Source organism: Lutjanus erythropterus, chromosome 5, assembly GCF_056507025.1.
Source record: "Lutjanus erythropterus isolate fLutEry1 chromosome 5, fLutEry1.hap2, whole genome shotgun sequence".
NCBI lineage: Eukaryota > Metazoa > Chordata > Actinopteri > Lutjaniformes > Lutjanidae > Lutjanus > Lutjanus erythropterus.
In genome coordinates, this window is record NC_139321.1 from 34397282 (window position 1) to 34417107 (window position 19826).

The 19826-nt window shown below is 38.5% G+C and overlaps 1 protein-coding gene across 6 annotated transcripts in view; it reads right to left on the reverse strand.

Annotated features, from left to right (window-relative positions):
• The window catches only part of LOC146327214 (teneurin-3), a 234377-nt gene that overhangs the window by 57645 nt on the left and 156906 nt on the right, over positions 1–19826 (reverse strand). For 3 of the 6 annotated variants that reach the window (XM_084719710.1, XM_084719709.1, XM_084719714.1), the window contains 6 exons: positions 19509–19709; positions 10513–10698; positions 4991–5011; positions 4501–4524; positions 3242–3388; positions 287–503 (listed from right to left, as the gene is read on the reverse strand). In XM_084719710.1, the coding sequence (XP_084575836.1) occupies positions 287–503; positions 3242–3388; positions 4501–4524; positions 4991–5011; positions 10513–10698; positions 19509–19709 (796 nt within the window). The remainder of the gene's footprint in view (positions 1–286; positions 504–3241; positions 3389–4500; positions 4525–4990; positions 5012–10512; positions 10699–19508; positions 19710–19826) is intronic. The other 3 variants (XM_084719713.1, XM_084719712.1, XM_084719711.1) reach the window with 2 other exon arrangements.

The window sequence follows — 19826 nt, forward strand, 5'->3', positions numbered from 1 at the left end:
ACTAATCCTTATGTTTTTACAGTGGTGAGAGCTGTTTTTAGCGAGGAATAAGCTCACTCTCAAGCTGCTTAATCTTGACTTGTAAAAGAAATAAACGCTTGTGGCAGCGACACCACTGTAAACACACTTGTCACAGTGACTGCAAAGACAAAGAGACGTGGGATTCTTTGACGTTTTGGAGTGGCTGCACAAACACAGGTGTCTCTCCCAACTGGTAATGAGACAGCGAGCAGCCAACGTGATCCAAATAATTAAAGAGCTGTCAGTAATTCATTAAGCCGCTTACCTGCTGTTGAACGCGTTATCCCAGGGTATCACGTGACTGCCGCTGGGGCCAATCAAGAAACTGACGCGGTCGTAAAAGCTCTTGGACGTGGGCTGGCCGGCTGAACTCTGGCCCTGGCTGGCGATGGCAGCGGGGTCAGGCGAGCCGCGACAGTAGGTCTGACCCTGGCAGGCGATTTGAGTGCAGCAGTCTGGGTCCATGCAGTCGACGAGCCCATCTGGAACACAGGAGGGACAGTCCAGACAGGGGAGGGAAAAGCTTTGTTGACCCGGATTGCATTAGGAAACCGTGTGAGCATCTCCGTTCGCATGTTGAGCTCTGGTGCACACGGATGACTTCTAACGTCAAGTTAGGTTCATTAAAGCGACAGCAGAGATCCTGAGCTGACATGAAAGTATGAACTGTTTCAAAGTAAGTCATCTAATATGAACCTCAGAAGTCCTGTGCTCGGTGATCAGACTGAGAAGCAGTTTATTAGCACCACAGTGTTAATACACTCTACATTTGTTTTAACTTTAAAAAGTTAGTTTCGGCGCTGCCTTAAATTTTTAAGTTGACTGCATCTGAAAAAAGAAGTTGAGGGAATTTTGTAATGATCCAAAAGAAATAAACTTTTCTAGTCAATCTTTTATAGTTGTAACATGTTCAGTAAGCTTAAGACAATAATTTAAAACAACAACTCTTCGCTCGCACAGATGAACATTACAAACAAATTATTTTCTTTTAAATTTTCTCAGTTTGAAGAGTCAGTTCTTCATTTCACATTAAGAATTTAGAGCTGCAGCTGCTCCTCTTGAAGCTTCTTTGTTCCAGCATTGGCACAAAGACCATATGTGAAACTTCTCCCAGTGAATCTATTCAATTGTATGTGTAAGGGGGTAGGACCGAATTTTATACTAACCTTCATCGTGGCTCACAGATTTCTTTTTGTTATTGTGAAAACACTGCAAACCACGACATATCTTAAAGTGCATCAGAGACACACAGCAAGATTCCATTATATTATGTTTTATTCAAACTAGGGCCTGACTGATGCTGGATTGTGGGGGCAGATACAGATATTAGGGGGTGAAAAATTTGTGATGTATCGGCAGATATTCTTTACACAGAATATAATATACAGTATGTAGAATATATATACACATTTTTTTTGCAAACAAACATTTATGACAAAGATGTAGTGGAGAATATTTACAGTTTAATGATATAGTTTAACCTATAATTTTAAATAACTATAAAAACACTATTAGAACAAAGTATATGCCTAAATTAAACTTTAATTAAAGGAAATGATCAAATATACATAAAAAGCCAACAATAAAGGTAACAAATGAAGAAGACTTTAAGCTTAAAGAACTCATGTTTTTAAGTTCTAAAGCATTCTGAAAATAAATACTAGAAATTTCAAGTTGGGAACACTTTATGATAACCATCATTAACAAATGGCAAATTGGTAGTTCATTAAACTTGAATTAATAATTATTTTACTGTTAACACATGCTCAAATAATATCTATATATGCATTATAAACCATTTATTAACCAATTATAAAGGTTTATATACATACACAGATGCAACTTTACAACAACCGTCCAGATAATGTTTATAGACGATATGGTCTCATTCCCAACTTGTCAAATATCGCAGCTTGATCAGTGGCCCTATGCTTCAAACTACGATATTATAGGTTCTCCTCAAGTGTCATTTTTGCATGTGCAGGGCTCTGTGGTCACCTTAGCAATAACAAACATGTGCCACATGGGTAGACTTTGAAAATACAGGCACAAAAACTGCTTTGGTAGGTTTATGAACAGATCAATTTTGGGTTAAGATAATTACATTATATACATAAGTGGACGTAACACAACATTCCACACATAAGTTATGTCAGATATTATAATCATCAGTTGCAACTTTATAATAGCCATCAGTTTATAGACTGTTTATAAAGTAATTATTAGCCATTAACAAATACTTAATAATAAAATATTTAATAATTTTTGTTAACAGTGAAAGAAATGTTAACTAAAGCTTACTTAACTATCACTTTGCCATTTACTAATGATAAGTTTTATAAAGTATTACTTTTAAAGGGACATTTCACCTCAAATTCAAAAATACATATATTTTTCCTCTGGCCTGTGGTGCTATTAATCCATCTAGATTGTTTTGGTGTGAGTTGACAAGTTTTGGAGATATCTGCTGTAGAGAGGTCTCTTTCCACAAATCAAGACCCGCTTACTCAAGATAATCCACAGACCTTGTTGTGAACAGTTTCATGCAGGAACTACTTTTTTCTGCAGGAAAATCTACTGGAGCTACTTTCCGTCTTCTAGAAAGGAAGATTATCTTGAAAAGAGTCATGATTTCTGGAGAGGGACACTGGTCTCTGGACCCTGGACACTTTTTCAATTTTTATCAGCGCTTGGAGCACCAGAAGCCGAGTGCCATTTAGTCCCATTATATTCGATCGAAGGCAGACATGTCTACAGCTCTCTATCTCCAAAACTCTGCAACTCACACCACAACAATCGAGACGGATAAATAACACCACAGGCCAGAGGCAACATATGTACTTTTGGTGATCCTGTATTTTGTCTCTTTAAGTTTAATTAACTTAAAGAAATAAAACTGTGTATTTATATTAAGTCAATGAGAAAATATTAGTTAATTCCTCTAAATTCCTCTCAGATTTTTTACAGTGCAGAAAGTCTCAACGACTTTTTATAATTGATCTACTGTATATTTTAAATCATGCTGCTTAACAGTCTGCTCAGCTACAACATTTGCATATTCTTTCCAGTGATGTTTTATGTATGATTGATTTGTTTTGTTTGTTTGCACTGTCACCGAGGAGCCACATCAAAGCCAATTTTTTTCTGTCTTGCACAATGAGAGAAACACAGGCGAGAAGGAGCTAAAAGACTATTTGTACAGGCTTTTACGTCTTCCTACCTCCCTCGTTATCCTTGCCATCTGAGCAGAGCGTTTCGGTCGCTACATCGCATCCCAGCCCTCTCCATCCTGACTGGCAGATGCAGTGCCAGACGTTCTGATCGAGGACGCACCTCCCGTTGTTGTTGCACAGCCCGGGGCAGCCGTCTGTCAACACATCATGTATGTGTCAAACAGCCGAGCAAGTCAGAACAAGGAAATCAGGAGCAGGAGGAGGGGGAGGAGGAGGAGGAGGAGGAAGGGGGAGAAGACAAGAGCGAGGGGGGCATTTAGAGTGGACAGGGGCAGAGGAGGGACAAAAAATGATAAGAGACAGTATTGAGTGAACATACAGTACGATACACCTCTGACAGGACTGGGGATGTGGGGGAGGGTGTGAGGAGTTACTGTCGTTTCACATGAGTTGCAGGAGCAACACTAAGGAGTGAGATGTATGGGATAAAAGAGGGGAAGACCTGCTGAGATGTTTACTTACTGTTAAAAGGCCAATGGGAATGCTTGGTGAGGCAATCGGAGCTGTTTTTGTGCTTAAATCAAAAAAAGTTTGAATGATTCTTGAGGAGTTCAAGTGACATATTTTGGTTGCATGATGTCTCATAGTGTGATTTCCAAATTAGGGGCTGCCTTGGAGCCAAATTCGCAACTATTTTCCTGGAATCAAGATTTAAAGGATTCTTTGTGAGTTCAAAGATGCACAAATTTCCCATTTAAGAGGCTGAAAATCACTCGCTGTCTTGGAAGTTCATTGCCGTTGCCTGAAAATAATTAAAGTGGGAATAGCCTGTTGCAGATGTTAGAAACACTCATGTGAAGTAACAGCAACATCAAAGGGAGAGGGAAGTATATATGTAAATAGGGGAAGAAGTGTGGGAAGAAGGGGGAAGGATCTAGAGTCTCTACATATACAGAAAACAGAGCATTTGCTGCCAGATCGCATTCCTTCTAGTGGAGGGTGAAGAAGACAGGGAGCCGAAACATGACTAAACCACACCAGTTCTGGGGCGTTTAATCTGGCAGACACAGGGAATTAAGACAGGGGGGTGCGGGGGGGAGAAGAAGGGACCGTGGAGTCTGTGTGAGACTGGTTAAGACGGACAGGAGATGAGGGGACATATCGGGGGAAGGAGCAGGATCACAGCAGAAACATTATGATCGACTCGGACATAGAACAGGTGTATATACGCCGTGCTAGGAAAGACAGAGAGCAGGGAGGGATTGTTCGTGACAATCTCCCTTGGGGGGGTAGTGGTTCAATTTACCTTTATATCCTATCTTGACTGCTCCTATTACACAACCGAGGAAAGGGAAACATTTGGAAAAGAAAATTACTTATCTCCGTGGTGGCAGAGAGCTAAGACTGACAAACACATTTACCTATTGTAACGTACAGGGAGCACAAAAAGTGGAAACGGCTGATGGCATAAAGCTGATGTACCTGCCAGCTTGGTTTAAATATTTGGAAAAGAAGCTTTGCTGGTGTAGTGTTTTTTTTTTCCCCAAGATTACCGTTGTCTTCGGCTTCTGCTCTAATTTCAATCTCTCGACCGTGTATGTAAATCACAGCCGTTATGTGATTGAGCTGAATAGTTAATACCAAGCATGAGTGACAGGATATGACTGGAAAGCTGTGAGCTCACCCATTTTTCTTTAAAAAAACAAGAGTTCACTTTTTTTTTAAAGCAAAATAAAAGCTGGTTCATAATCTTACACTTTAATTTTCAAGCAAAGTGGAAAGTGTTTTCTTTTTACCTGATACTCTGGAATCCAGGGCTATACATGTAAGCCAAGAGGGAGTTGGAGAGAGACAGAGAGGCAGGCAGACAGGCATACAGACACAAAATAGAAAAGAGAACGGATGTAAGTAGGAGTTAGATAAAGAAATGCAAATAGAAAACACAAGAAGTAAACTGGTGTCAGAGACAGAGAGAGACAAAAGAGACAAAAGCTGCAGATTTAGGCTACGTTCACACCGTAAGCTAAAGCACTCAAATCTGTTTGACTGCTCAGATCAGATTTTCTTTTTTTTTTTTTTACTGTTCGATAGTTAATATTTTCTTCTAAATGTGGCAAATATCAGATTCCAGTGGGAACTGCTCACGGCCCTGAACTGACCTGCATGTGCAAAAGAACAATAACAAATATTTCACATGGCATGCTGTTGTATGAAAGGTAAGCATGGAGGCCAGTGAAGTCAGAGTTTACAGTTTACAGTACAGTTTAAAAGTTGATGTGCAGTGGAAACTAGGGAGGGGGAGAAAAAAGGATTTTCTTACACATCTGATTCTTTTTTTTACAATTCTTGAATCATTTCTGTAAATATATAAATAACTACTGCGTGGTCCATTAGCTCAATGCTAACATATAATGGGAATTCCCACCGATGCGGAAACAGAAATTGGCTTAGCTTAAATGGATCCATTTTACTTAACATGCTTAACTAAAACGACATGTGTGCTCATACTATCAGACACATATTTCCTCTGCTCTTATGAAACAAACTAATAGCTGCTGATTTCACATTACCAACTCAATCTATTAGTCCAGCTCCAACACTCCACGCTGACCGGCTACAGCGACCTTAGAGGGTCAAAATTCAAACTCAAAATACAGCTATTACTTGGAAGAGACTGTGTGCCAGGAGACAGCAGCGCATATATTTATACTTCATATATTTTTCATGACTTGATGATCAGGAACAGCCAGATGTAGCACTTTAAAAAGTACATTAATTTTTAGACCACTTTTATATGCAGACAAGTCCAAGGTGTTGAAATGACAGTTTTCAAGTTCAATTTAATATGTGAAGAATGTTAATTGGATTGCTCAGATTGTGCTGTGTGTAGTTTTCAGGGACTCTATTCATTTTGGCTTAACAGCTTATTTGATTTATTATTGTCTTATGGCACTAGTTTGATGAGCAGGGTTAGTTAAGTTTAATTTAAAAAGTATTCAATTTACTCTTTCATATGCAAGAGAAATGATGGTGCTGAAATTAAATTCAAAGACTGACTGACATGGGATGAGCATTTTTTGGAAATATGAATCATGATATACAGTCTCTCAAAGTGTATGATTCAAATTTTTCCCATGGTCTAGTGTTTAAAAAGCAAACAAAAACTGCAATAAGTCAGAACATCAGATTGCAGTAGTTGTAGAATTGGAATACATATCGAATCGGCACCCAAGTATTGTGAGAGTATCAAATCAGGAGATCAATGTATCATCCCAGCTTTAGTGGAAGCCAACAAATTCATGAGCAGATGATAACGAGGAAGAGGAGAAGGGAGCCAAACGTGTAATTATGGCTTTTTGTGGAGCAATGGCTGCGACTTCTGTTAGGAGGTTTGTGTGGATGCGGAGTCAGAGCCCGGAGTGGTGGGATTGTGATGTGAGCGGCTTCACAGAGACAGACTGCATCCAAAATTTCAGGATGTCAAGGGGCGACTTTTAACTACATCTGTCAGAGCCTCTCCACAAGACCGGTGCAATCAGAAACTTCAGACAAATGAGTGACGTATGAGTTGCATAAATCCCGATTTAACTGTTCACACTGAGGTTAGTCACTGAGGTTGATTTAGGATGACATATGAAAGGGTCCCAAACCAGAATTGAAAAGATCAGATTCTATGCGCTGTAAAATGGAAAAACTGAACTGTTAATTTGCTCAGTAATACTCATCACTGCTAGTATGTAAAGGTACTGCAAGGAACTTTCATATTGTGTTGATTTTGGAGGCCCCTGTGGACAAAATCAGTAGTGTTTCCACTGTAATAACCACAAAATATGATTCCTAAAATAAAATTATGTACAGAAAAATCTCCTCCTCCTGCCTCCTGCTTTTTTAGAGAAAATGTAAAAACCTCATCTCATCTGATTTCAAGGTAAAGTGATTTGTGTTGTCCTGAAAAAACAGATCTGAGTCACATATGAGCAAAAAAAAAAAAACCCTAAACATTCAGATTTAGGCCACTTCTGCCTGCAGTGTGAACATAGCCTTAGAGGAACAGATTCATAGTGAGGGGGAAAAAATTCAGTATTTAACGAACTTAGAGTGTAGATGTTAATTAAAGCAGCGAGTGATTAATCAGAATTATAAATGCCTCCATGATCAAAATCAGCACATTCTTCTGTTAGATAGTGATTATAATTCTGTCCATTATAGGGGAGCAACATAAATGAATTCAGCATCTTAAGCTCAGTAAAATATTCATTGTTACCACTCTCCATCTGCTTTGCTTTGCCGAAGCAAGACAGCCTAACACAAAGGAGAACACACTGTTTCTCTTGATATCCCAGTGTTATAACACTCTTTGTTTTCAGACGATATGAGCCAGTTTCATCTGCATCAAAACATTTTACTGTCTGCTTGTCAGGAGGTATGCAGGCTCACCCTCAGTCTAATATGAACGCATCATGAAGCAGCAGCATACTAAACTTTTTTTTTTTTTCCCCTTTCTTTCAATTTCGCCGTCATCTCCACTCCAGTGATTTCAACAACTGCACGGCAATGAACCAGCAGTACACTAAGGCGAATCAAAAACACCTTAGTGGTAAACTTGCATTGCTGAGAAAGCAGTGACAATGGGTTAAGCCTTGCATATAAAACAGGATCTAGATGCTCGTGACAAAAGAATGGCCGAGGAAGTCCTCTATTCAAGCTCTGGCCATGTAATGTGATTAAAAGGCGCTTTGTGCAAATGGCAGTTATTCAGGGTTTGAAAGACAAAATAAGCTCCCGCTCCTCCAAGAAAAGGTAACGCGCTGCCTATTCATCGCCGCTGCATCCAAAGCAAGGAGTTACTTTCCTGATGGGAGCCTTAAACAGGAGGAAAGAAAGAGAAAATAGATGGTGCACCGTCTGCCCTGAGGAGGGAAAAGATTAATAAGATCAGGAATGTGACCCCTCCAACAACTCCCTCACTGCCTGCCCCGCCCCAGAGATGGATCCACGCTGCGGGGCCGGGGATTGCTGATGAGAGAACTTGTAAATACATAATTAGGATTCGATAGTTTGGAGTGCCAGATCTTTGTTTCACAGGGAATATGTCGTCATCGAGAGGTTGGAGATGACACTTGGGGGAATGGTGTTTGACGCGGCGTGTCAGGGTTTAACTACAGGACCTTTGACAGGGGGTACGATGTCGAGGAAGTTTGAGTTAAAGGTCAATAGGAAGTGACATCTCAGAACTCATTATCCTCATTAATGCCAGGTGAAGCACTGCCATTTCAGAAAAATGATATTCCAAAGAGGCCTACCCGTGGCTTCTCAGCTCCCTAAATACCTGCCCTTGACTCACTAATACAGGAGCATCACTTCAGCAGTCTAAAAGGTGGAATATCTAAATGGGTGATGAGAAAATTACAAAGTTGATGTGAGCTGTTGTAAAAAGAAAGAGATTTTTGAAAAGAGAATATAAAAGTGAATGACAGTTGGTAAGGTAAAAAGGTACAGATCTGCCACATTTTTATATAAAGATTCATTTTTGTATTGATTCTTTTATACTTACACAATTAAATACTGGTTTAACTCATACAATCAATTCATTCAAACCTCTACATTTACCACAGTGTCTGGTGTTTGGTTTCTCTGTTCAAGAAAAGAAAATTGCTGCTGTAGGAGGCGATGCTACAAAATGGAAAAACTGAACCGTTAATATGTTTAGTAATCATTGTCACTGCAAGTACTCACAGCTACTACAAGGAACTACTACAAATTATATTCTGTTGATTTTGGAGGCCCCTGTGGACAAAAGTTGTAGTGTTTACATAATAACTACAAAATATAACGTCAAAAATTAAATCAGCTAAATAAAAAATTCTTCTTTTTAACTGGCTAAGTCACTTTAACTTTGTCCAGGAAAATGGAAACACAGACTTGTTGCACCTAATGTCAAGCCATTAAGGACAACTATACAGAAATATACAATCTTCTTGCAGATGGTTTTGTTAACTTATGTAGGTCATATCGTGGCATCAGTCATAAACTGAAAACAAATTGTTTCATAACCAGTTAAAAACTCGCAGCGGCTTTCAGTAAAGTCAGCAATATAAAAACATAAATATACTGTATTACAAATAAAAGTACAGGAGAATCACCAGCAAACTAAAAGTCAAGTACTCTCAGAAGTATGGTCCCTTAAAGGGACAGTTCCACTTATCTATAGTCGGTGTATTAGAAGCAGCAGGACTGCTGGTGTGGAAAGCTGAACGGGGTCAGCAGAAAAATTTATTTTGGCCACCTAAAACAGCCCCATTTAACTCTTTGAAAAATTAAGTCACACAAAAGTACAAACAAACTAACCGATCAAGGCAGCAGTAGACCAGCAACTTCTGTCTTCTGCAAGGAAACATTACCGATTTCACCAGTGGAGTTTGGTTGGTTTGGAGAAACCGATATTTGACTTATATAATGCTGGTTTCCCATGGAAAAGGCTGTCTGCCGGCAAAGTAAAATGAAAGGTGAAGATATTCTAAATATAGTGTCCACTTAAACTGATATTGATTTTTTGGATGGGCTTTTCATTAGGTGGCTAACACTGTTCCACAGCAGAACACTGCTTAGCCTCCAGGCCAGAACCAAACTGGGATCCTGCAATCTGCTGTTGGTAACACACTGACTATGGATAAGTACCTCATGCAGCCCCTTTTCAAAAAAATCCTAACTATCCCTTTAAGATGATCATATTATTAGATTTATTATTCAATTATTATCACTGATGAAATCACATAAAGTGTTTTATTGCATATTGGAGTGTGGTGGAGGTGGAGGTCATTATAATCTATGAAAATGCAACATATTTTATAAGCTGCTCATATGATTTGGATGTAAAATACTCATTGCAGATTAATTCTACTGAATGAAAAAGTATAATATTTCCCTTGAAATCTGGTGAAGGAGTATAAGTACAATTACGACAAAAAGTACAGTACTTGAATAATAATTGTATCTAAGGATGAAGATCATGGACACAATGTTTGTTTTTCAGTGATCTCTGGAAATTGAACCACAAGAAATAAACACATAAACACTGAAAATATCATCAAAAAGTGCAGTACTTATCACAAGTGTGTCACGCAAAGGTACTTGTCTGGAGTAGACAGGCAGCACCAGAAGTGTGTCATCATCTGCTTGAAACTACTCTGAAAATACTGACATTCACACTCCAAAGTTGCCCTTTTAAGCCTGTCCATAAACGAATTTCCTCTGTAGTTCGTGCCCTTCTGTCAAGTGTGTGTAGGTGTACAGTGCTGTATGTGTCACCGTGGCTCACCGATGGTGCAGTGTTCACCCGTCCAGCCCTGGTGGCAGTCACACTTGCCCTCTCGGCAGACTCCGTGGTCGATGCAGCGTGGGTGACAGTCCCTCTGCTCGCATTCTGGTCCTGTCCAGCCTTCCTCGCACTGACACACGCCACCGATGCATGAGCCGTGGGGACCACAGTCCACCACGCACACCTCTGTCGTAAAAAAAAAAGAAAAATCCATGGAGACATGTAGCTTCTGTTCTGTGAAGAGGCCCTTTTTTCTTCTGCTCTGGTGTATTTTTGTATTCTGTGTAGATGCATCTGCCACTGCTGAAAAATGCTCTGATGTTTGCTGAGAGGCGTCGGCTCCAGCGGTTAAAGTGGGCCAGTAAGCTTAACTGTAAACAAGACACGTTTTCAGCACTGTTCCTGAAAAATGTGTTGGGAGAAAGTCCTGAAATTGTGAAGGCAAAAATAGCTGGAAAGACTGATAATATTCCATCTAACAAAAGCTCTAAATTACTGCCATCTAGTAAAGGAATTTTTTGTTGCACTTTGTTTTACAGTTCACTAATAAGACATAAAAGCAGTTCTTTGTATCAAATTAGACAAAAACTAGAAATACATTCCTTATTAGACAGTATAAGACCCTTTATTTGACCCTCATTTAGAGGGGCAGTTATGGACACACCACAAAAGAACTGTACTGTAAACTGTATTATACTGTAAAGTATATGATCTCCTACTGTTAGACTCTCATTAGACTTTATTAGAGTCTCCAATTACCCACTAATAAAGTTAAGGGTTTAACGGTGGGAAATACACTTTAGGTTACAACATAGTTGTGTTCTAATGTGTCTTTATTTACCCTCTAATAGAGTCTAATAAGGGTCTAATAAATGGTCTTATACTGTCTTATAAAGTATGGTCTGTTACATCTTATTAGTGTATCAGTAAGTTTCTAATAAATAACATTAGCTCTAGTTTTTCTAATTTGATACAGCTTGTTATGTCTTATTAGTCTACATTAAATTTAAGTCCCATCAGAAATTTAAAGTATTATTTTACATGGAAAAATAAAGGGATTTTACTGCTTTCCCCTGTGCTTTATGTATCCCAACATATTCATCATGTACACAAATCTTTTTTAAATGTGTATAAAGTAGGATGCATGGTTGACACGTCACATGTCAGAGCACTGAAACAGAATCCCCTACTGACTTTTATTTGGCTGCCAAAATACACAATGAATAGTTGAGAAGGCCAAAAAAAGAGGATAAATCACCCTCTAAGAAGTATGAAATTAATCTTGATATATCGTGTTATTATTTTTATGAGTTCCAGCCATAATAAAATCCCTTGGATTCTCGGTGCTTGACATTTAATCCGTAAACCATGTTCTCCACAATGCAGCACAGCAACGCAGCACTGTCGGCCTGCATTAAAACCAATTCAGACGTAATGAGTGAATGGTGGAAGGCACATTGAAGAGATAAAAGTTTAAAGGGAACATCAAAGAGAAACACACTGTGCATTGTTATGTGTCCTTATGATGGCAGATGGATGATATCTGATTCAGTTTACATCTATTTTATGTAAAATTTTACTCGGCAACCAGATCTGGAGGACTTTAATTAGCTTATCAACAAACGAGTCCAATCAGTCTAACAACCACTTTTCTCCATCTGAAATGACATCAAAGCTTATCACACAATATATAAGTATTTCTCTGAATAATTACAGTGGAATAATAGAAAAGACATTTTTTCCACCCTCATGTGAGAGCGACACAGGTTATTATTGTCATTTTTGTGGCTGCAGCCACTTTAACTCTGCTTTTTCAAAGCCTCCCATAAATATTACAGGCTACTTTATTTCTCCGTGAGTGCAGGCGCCCTAAAATGAAACAAAACCTGTCATCGCTCAAAATGTCTAAAGGCAGCGCACAAGAGCTGTAAAGCGCAATAATTACTTTGTGCATCCAAAATCCTCCCAAAACAACCACTTTTCAGGTTTTTACATATCCTGGAAGCTCATTTGCATGGAGGCTTGGCAGACTGAGGCGAGGGTTACGGATTTAAGCAGGTTCTTATGTCTGGACTCAGAGATGTTAGATCAACATGTTTTCTACAAGCGCGGAGCATCAGAAACAGCAGAGAAGCTGTTATAAATCCGTGTTATCTTCAGAAAAAGTAAAAATTCAAAAGATTGAATCCATGGGTGGTAGGTAAGTCGGCCTGTAGCAGGCTAAAGCTAACGCTCAACAAGCTGCGCCTGCTCTTGTGAGAGAATAAGAAATGTCCATTTACTGGAACCGAGAGCTTCGATCAAAGCTGTTGAGCAGAGGAGCCATAAAGCTTTCCGCTGTGACAATAGCCGTCAGTGTGCCGCAAGAGGAAAGTAGCTCAAGTATACCCTTAAATTTCAAATGACGAGATGCTCCAGGAAATTTATACAGCCCCATAACCGAAAAAGTTTGAGACTTTTTAAAAACTTGGTGAAGGCTGCAGGGAAAGCAAATTAGCTAAGAGACATAATTCTGCTGCCCAGAATGTAACAAGTCATGGATTAAATATCTGCTCATTTTGTTCATGATGTAATTTTTTTAAAGCCAATCTACCCCCACTGCTTTACCCACACTCCCCTTCACTGAGGCTCTTTTAGCCATCTGTTTCCAGCTCTCTGAATAGAGTTTTTCTTCGATTGAGAGACCTTGGATGGTTCTGATTAAGTCGAGCCGACACTGTAGAATATTAAGCATGCCTCTGGAGGGGAGTCATTCGATTCCAAAGGGAAACCTCCTTCCCATAGAATCTATGCAATCAATTTTTCATTAGCGCAAAAGTGTTTATCTGCCTTTAACATGCCCCTGACTTGAGCTGGATAGGGGTTGTGGGCGGTCGATCCATGCTACTCGCTTGTTAATTAAAGTTTATTTAATTGAAGAAGAATCGCAGCATTAATTAAGAAGGAATCCTCCACCCACCCAGGTGGGTAAACTCCCCAAGTTTTGGACTGCGCCGAGGCTAGACTCGTCAGTTCCTTTATTGACATTCCTGAGGTGTATTGCTGAGTGAGACCATTGTGTCTGGGATTTTGAAAACTTTAACAGAATAACAAATTACCTCTCATTAAAAAAAAAGAAAGAAAATAAAGTCAGACACAAAAGAGAAAAAAAGCCCTGTTCACCAAAACAATAATTATTTCTTCTTAGATATCGACCAAAGTGACTGCATGCTGCTCTAAAGGTCCACTGTGTCAAATTTATGGGGAGTTATTGGCAGAATATAGCAGAAATGGAAAATGATATTCAGAAATATGTTTTAATTAGAGTATAATCACCTGAAAATGAGAATCACTGTATTTTTGTTACTTTAGAATGAGCCTTTTATACCCAAGGTTTAGGAGGAAGTGGGCCTCCCCCATTAGACAAATCCTGGAAATAGGCAACCGCACCTCCCCCCCTTGCTTACTTTTGCTCAATTCATGAATATATGTGTGAATGTATCTCTGAACTATCTGTATAACCAAATCCACACACATTTAGACTCATGTAACATGTATATTTTTAAACTTCCATTCACTATCATTGCAGTTCTGCCTTAAATCTAAAGAGGGTGCAGGTCGTTTCACACAGAGGTTGCCATGTTGCACCATCATGTTTCCACGGTATGGACAAACTAAAGTGTAGATATGGCCTTTTGTGTTTGTCGCAGGTTTCACAGCCACCGTAGGTTCTCCTACACACTTGGAAAGGAAGGAAGAGACAAAGTGTTGTATATTGTACGTGTTTGGTTTTTTTTTTAACGCATCTAAACCCACTAAGAAGAGGCGACTGACCCTATTCTTGTTTCCAATAACCTTTCTGTTTTTTTTTTTTTTGAGTGCTGGAAAGCTGACACTCAGCTCTGTCTCTGCAGGAGAGCAAATAGACAGAGGTTTTAATCATCTCTCTGTATGTTTAGCTCTCAGTAGTTTTGCAGCTTCTAACTGAATCTCTGTGGTTTTAAGTTTAGTTTTTTCTCCTCTGTCCCTGTTTGTACTTTCAGGTATGTGTTTTATTTTACTTTATTGTAATTATTATGGAGTCATGTTAAGTTACTGCTGATGAAAACCCAACATTTTTTGATTGTGCTGCTTCATTATAAAAGCTTTTAGATAACAACATAATGGAGGACTTTTATTCTGAAGAATTTATAGGAAGTACGATGCTTATGCACCATTCAGCCGCTGGACTTAAGATGAACGCTTCACCAGTAAATACACACCTTCAAGTGGGTGCAAACTCTCTGATACGCCAAGTCACACCGAGTCAAGCTAAGCGGCACATGTTTATGAAAAAGGATCAAAAGAGTCGCAGCAGTTACAGATGGAGGTGGCGAGTCTTCACTGCCTCTGCCAAAGAGGGGTGAAAATCAGCGTGTTCACCTGGGTGTCATGTTTCCACCGGTGCCAGTTGGAGCTTGAGGTGAGAAATACCCGTGAACACTGCAAAATCATTTGACCCTGGAATGTTTTCCATTGAAAACAAAAGTCAGATGTTAGTGGTTTGTTAGAGTTTTTTTTGTTGAGTGTAAAAAGGGCTCTAGATGCCTTTAAATCCCACACACACTGATCCTTTAAAAGGTCTGAACACCAATCTGTCATCTCAAACTCGCCATCCAGCCTTCTTATGATTTAACTTTTAACAGAATTTCAGCCAAGAGAAACACAAACGACAGGGTTTTACCCTGACAGAAACAAACCGCAACTTCTGCTTTTAATTGCACGACTCAGTCTGGCCATTGTATTTCTCTCGGGGGTTTAACACAGAGAATGAGTCTATTCTGATGGAGGAAAGAGCGCATAAATCACCTGAAGCTCATGCACAGATAACAGATGGGAGGGGCCAGCCTTCTGAACTAACATGTCACCTACCTGTGTCGAAATGCAGACCCTCTGAATACAAAGCTGGTAACAAATGAAGAAGCTCTGTTCGCAAGCAGCTGGGAATACACAATTGTCTCCTCACCTCTATAAAACCTGAAGCTGCTACGAAATACACTTGCATTTGTTTGGAAAAGGTTCTGAACAAATCTAGTATTTTACTTAAAAAAAACAAAAAACATTTGTGTTAAATTTATAAAAAGAACATATGTTTTTCCCACACAAGAGTAACATGCAGAGCCAAAGCTTTGTTGTTAACATATGTTCTGTTTCAAGCCAACATGTGCTTCAAGTGCTGATTAACTTTAAGGTTGTGATCACACCCACAGTCCAAAACATAATGAGGCTGTTGCATTTTTGTAATGAGTTCAGTTGGGTTCAAACTATCAAGCTGCAAGCAAATCAAAACTTCTAACAACTGTTGCACAATGCTTCATGATCAATATCAGTGCTTGTAACTTTATTTAAAGGACCAGTCTGTAGAAAACGCCAAAGGTTGCATCCAGGTTATATCTAGAGCTGAGTTGTTACAGAGTTTGTATTTTTCATTAGTTTTTATTTTTGTTTACAATTCAGTTTAGTTTCAGTTAATTGCCAGCGTAGGTTTACTTGTTTCAGTTTGTTTATTATTATTTAAAAAAAGTTAAGTTTAATTTTAATAGTTCCAAAACTATTTTTTTTTTTAACTTTCTTTGTCAGGGACAAGAGTTAAGGAGTTCAGAATAGACATTACAATATAAACACTCACAACTGACTCACACTCATGTAAACATCTCCATCTCACAAAACCTATGCAAATACAAATATAACCAGATTGACAGAGACTACAAAAGACATTTGCTGTATATTTTGACTTTCTTTTAGTTTGATTGACAAGTATACAACATCATTTCAGATAGTTTTGTTTTTTCTTAGGTTTGGTTTTGATTTTTGTTGCCTAAAATATTTTTTCACACCTGGTTTTAGTTTTAACCTTTTAGTTAACAATAATAAGCTTGAGCTTTGTCCATTCTGGGCTACTGTAGAAACATGGCAGTGCAACAACGCAACCTCTGTGGAAGAGGATCCACACCCTCTGTTGATATAAATGCTTCATTCTAACACAGTGACAACACAATTCTTATTTTCAGGTTATCACACAATAATTAAAACATACTTGTGAAACTTATGTTCCATTTCTGCCGTATTCTGCCAATTAATCCCAACAAATCTTACACACTGGACTAGCAAAACCTGCTCTGATGAACACGCTGTAGTAAACAACAGAATACATGAACTAAACAGGCACAGCAGTTCAGTCGGCGGTTGGCTCTCAGTCTCTCCTTTTGTTATCCAACACTCTCCAAGCATGAGCGACTCCTGGCTATCAGATGTCAACATCTGTCTCCTCATACCCTTGAAAGCTTTTGTTTTGGCTTTGTTAACCTGTTGTCAGTTCAAGTTCTTCCTCCTACTTGGAAAAGACCTTGGACTTTTTGAGGCAGTGTTTGTGTCATGCAAAAGGCATTTCATGGATTTGTTCTCACGTGGATAGATTCATCAAATTGCATTAAAAAGTTTGTTTTAACAGATATTGATATTTAAAAAATGAAATATTGATATCATGTCACAAATATACTGCACATATGATAATATTGTGTAAATAATCCAGCTCCCTCCACCTTTCTACACTTGCATTTTAATGGTAATTCATTTGCCAAAACAGAGAAAAAATACACAATAAACAAAGTTAAAGATGAGGGTCTGCATAGTGAAACAGCCTCTATAAAAAAAATAAAAAATAAAAATGCAAGGCTCCTTTAAAAAAATAATCCAAGGTATGCTGTAAGGTTTGCACAGAATTAAAATGCCTTTATTTGTAAAGACCTGTTGTTCATTTTAACAGTATTTTCAATGTAAAGTAAAGGCCTTCTAATTTTGTACAAACCTTACAGTGAGCCGTGGATTGTTTTGAAGGAGACTTGCATTTTTAATTTTTTATTGAGCCCTTTGCTAGAAGAATAGTCAGAAAATACGTGAAAGTGTTCAAAGAGTATGTAACCAACAGAAAGACCCAGCAGTGCTTCCACACTATTGGTGAATTTGACTGATAGCAGTTTTTTTTTTGTTTTCTATAGCTATCACAATAATATTGTTATTGTGAATTCATTTAGCCACAATAATCGTGTAATGAAAATTGTGTTGTTATAGGCATGATATGAAACGGTGCAGAGACTCTGCCCTCTGCATGTATTTCCTTCTTTTCTCATTATTTTGCTGTTCTAGGGACATTTTAAAAACCCATAATGTCGCTATTTGATATCCTGCGAATGAGACTCAACGATCAACTATCTTTGTGGTGCGTTCACATGCAACTTGGACAAATCCACATCCTCCGAATCATAAAAATACTTTCTTTTCATTGTCCCCATTAGTGAAATATCTATTGTCATTTCACCCCATCACGCCAAAGTAAAACTTTACTGAAGGTGATATAAGAGACATGAAACAAAGAGCTCATAAAACACAGCGCTGACAGTACTGAAACATGCATGCATAGCTCATGAGATGAAAAACTTCAGTCAGTCAGGCTGCCATTCATCATCTTTGCAGCACATGCAGACTTTTCAATGAATAATTTTGTTTCCTTCATGTGCAACTATGGAGGAAAGCTGAAAGATACTGATGTGACTGTCCATATTCTTCAGAGTTTCATTTTAAAATGTGACATATTAATTTATGGAAACAAATTGTTCTCGGATAGTCACTCAAATTTAAAAAACAGATGATTAGTGACCTAAAACTGTTATTTTATTAAAAAAAACAGCCTTAAAGATTAAAGCATATACCACAGAATCCGGAGCTGAATAATTATCCCTTAAATTCCTTAATAAAACACCCACATGTAGACATAATGTACTAGATAGATATTTTATTTCAACCTCCAACCTGTTAATAACGGATTATGCATCTGCTGTTGTGGACACCTGGTGTCTGCTGTGTCTGAGCGCAGCAAGGGGGAGTTTATTTGAAATAAACACAGAATTTAGTGCCAATTAGAAAGAGACACTCAAACACTACCCAAAAAACATTTTAACTATAGAACTGACTGCACTGTTTGCAAGGATTTGTTGAGTGAATGAATGAATTAAATAAAAGACCATGCAGATTACAACTCTAAGTAGATTAAAATGTCCTTTAATTCTTTTAAAGCCAATGTGTAGACTTTGAAAACTCTGGTGGCCTCGGTTGTAGTATTAGTATCCAAAAAAGACATGAAGCATGTCGCATCTCTCTGTCGCACTTTATTTTACAGTACACTAACAAGACATACTTTGTATCCAAAGTAAAAAGTAGAAATAATATTTATTTATTAAGGAGTAGTTATGCCCTAATCAGACACCATAAACCCAACGGTACACTAATAAGATGTCACAAGCAGCACTTTGTATCAAATGAGACAGCACTTACTTGGTAAAGTTGGTTCACATATTGTTTTACATGGTGGTAGATGTGATTTCGCTTTAATTTCCAGTACAGCTCTGTTGTAATGTGTCCCCAATTAACCTTAAATAAAGTCTAATAAGTATCTAATAGTGGGAACTAATACATTTTAGCTTACAGTACAGTTCTATTACAATGCGTGGCTAATTACCCTCTAATAAAGTCTGATGAAGGGTCTAATACTAGTTAATTGATCTTTCTAGTTTTTGTCTCATTTGATATAAAGGATTGCTTGTTATGTCTTATTGAGTGAAAACTAAAACTGAAGCTCTTTAAGCAAAAATAACCTGCGTCTTTTTTGCTAATCGATTACTTGTTTCAATAAATTCTTTGAATTAAAAAGATTCAAATTAAAACTATTAGCTATTCCAGCTTCTCATATGTGAAGATTTGCTGCTTTTCTTTGTCATACTTGATTGTTAATGCCTGTTTGGAACTACACAAGCAATTTAAAGATGTCAATTTGGGCTTTAGAAAAGCGTGAGTGGGCAATTTTCACAATTTTCTGAGATTTCGTGGACCAGAAATCATCAGCAGATCGATAATGAAAATAATTGTTAAAGGCCACAGAAAGTAGCTTAAAGTGATGAGAAGAGAGTGAAACATGCTCTGACCTATGGAGCAGTCGGACCCCGTCCAGTTGGCCTCGCAGACGCAGGTCCCCGAGTCGGTGTTGAAGGTGCCGTGACTGGAGCACTGCTCCGGACAAGTGCTCTTCAGGATCTCGCAGCTGATCCCTCCCCAGCCCGGGTTGCAGTGGCACTCACCGTGATGACAGGCTCCGTGACCGGAGCACATCGGGTCCACACAGTCCACTGATGACACACAGCGAGGACGACAGCGATGTTAGTTTACCACTTCTAGACAGGATATCAAACCTACTCATTTACCCCAGCCACTCTGACTCTGCCACCAGCCAAAATCATTTTTTT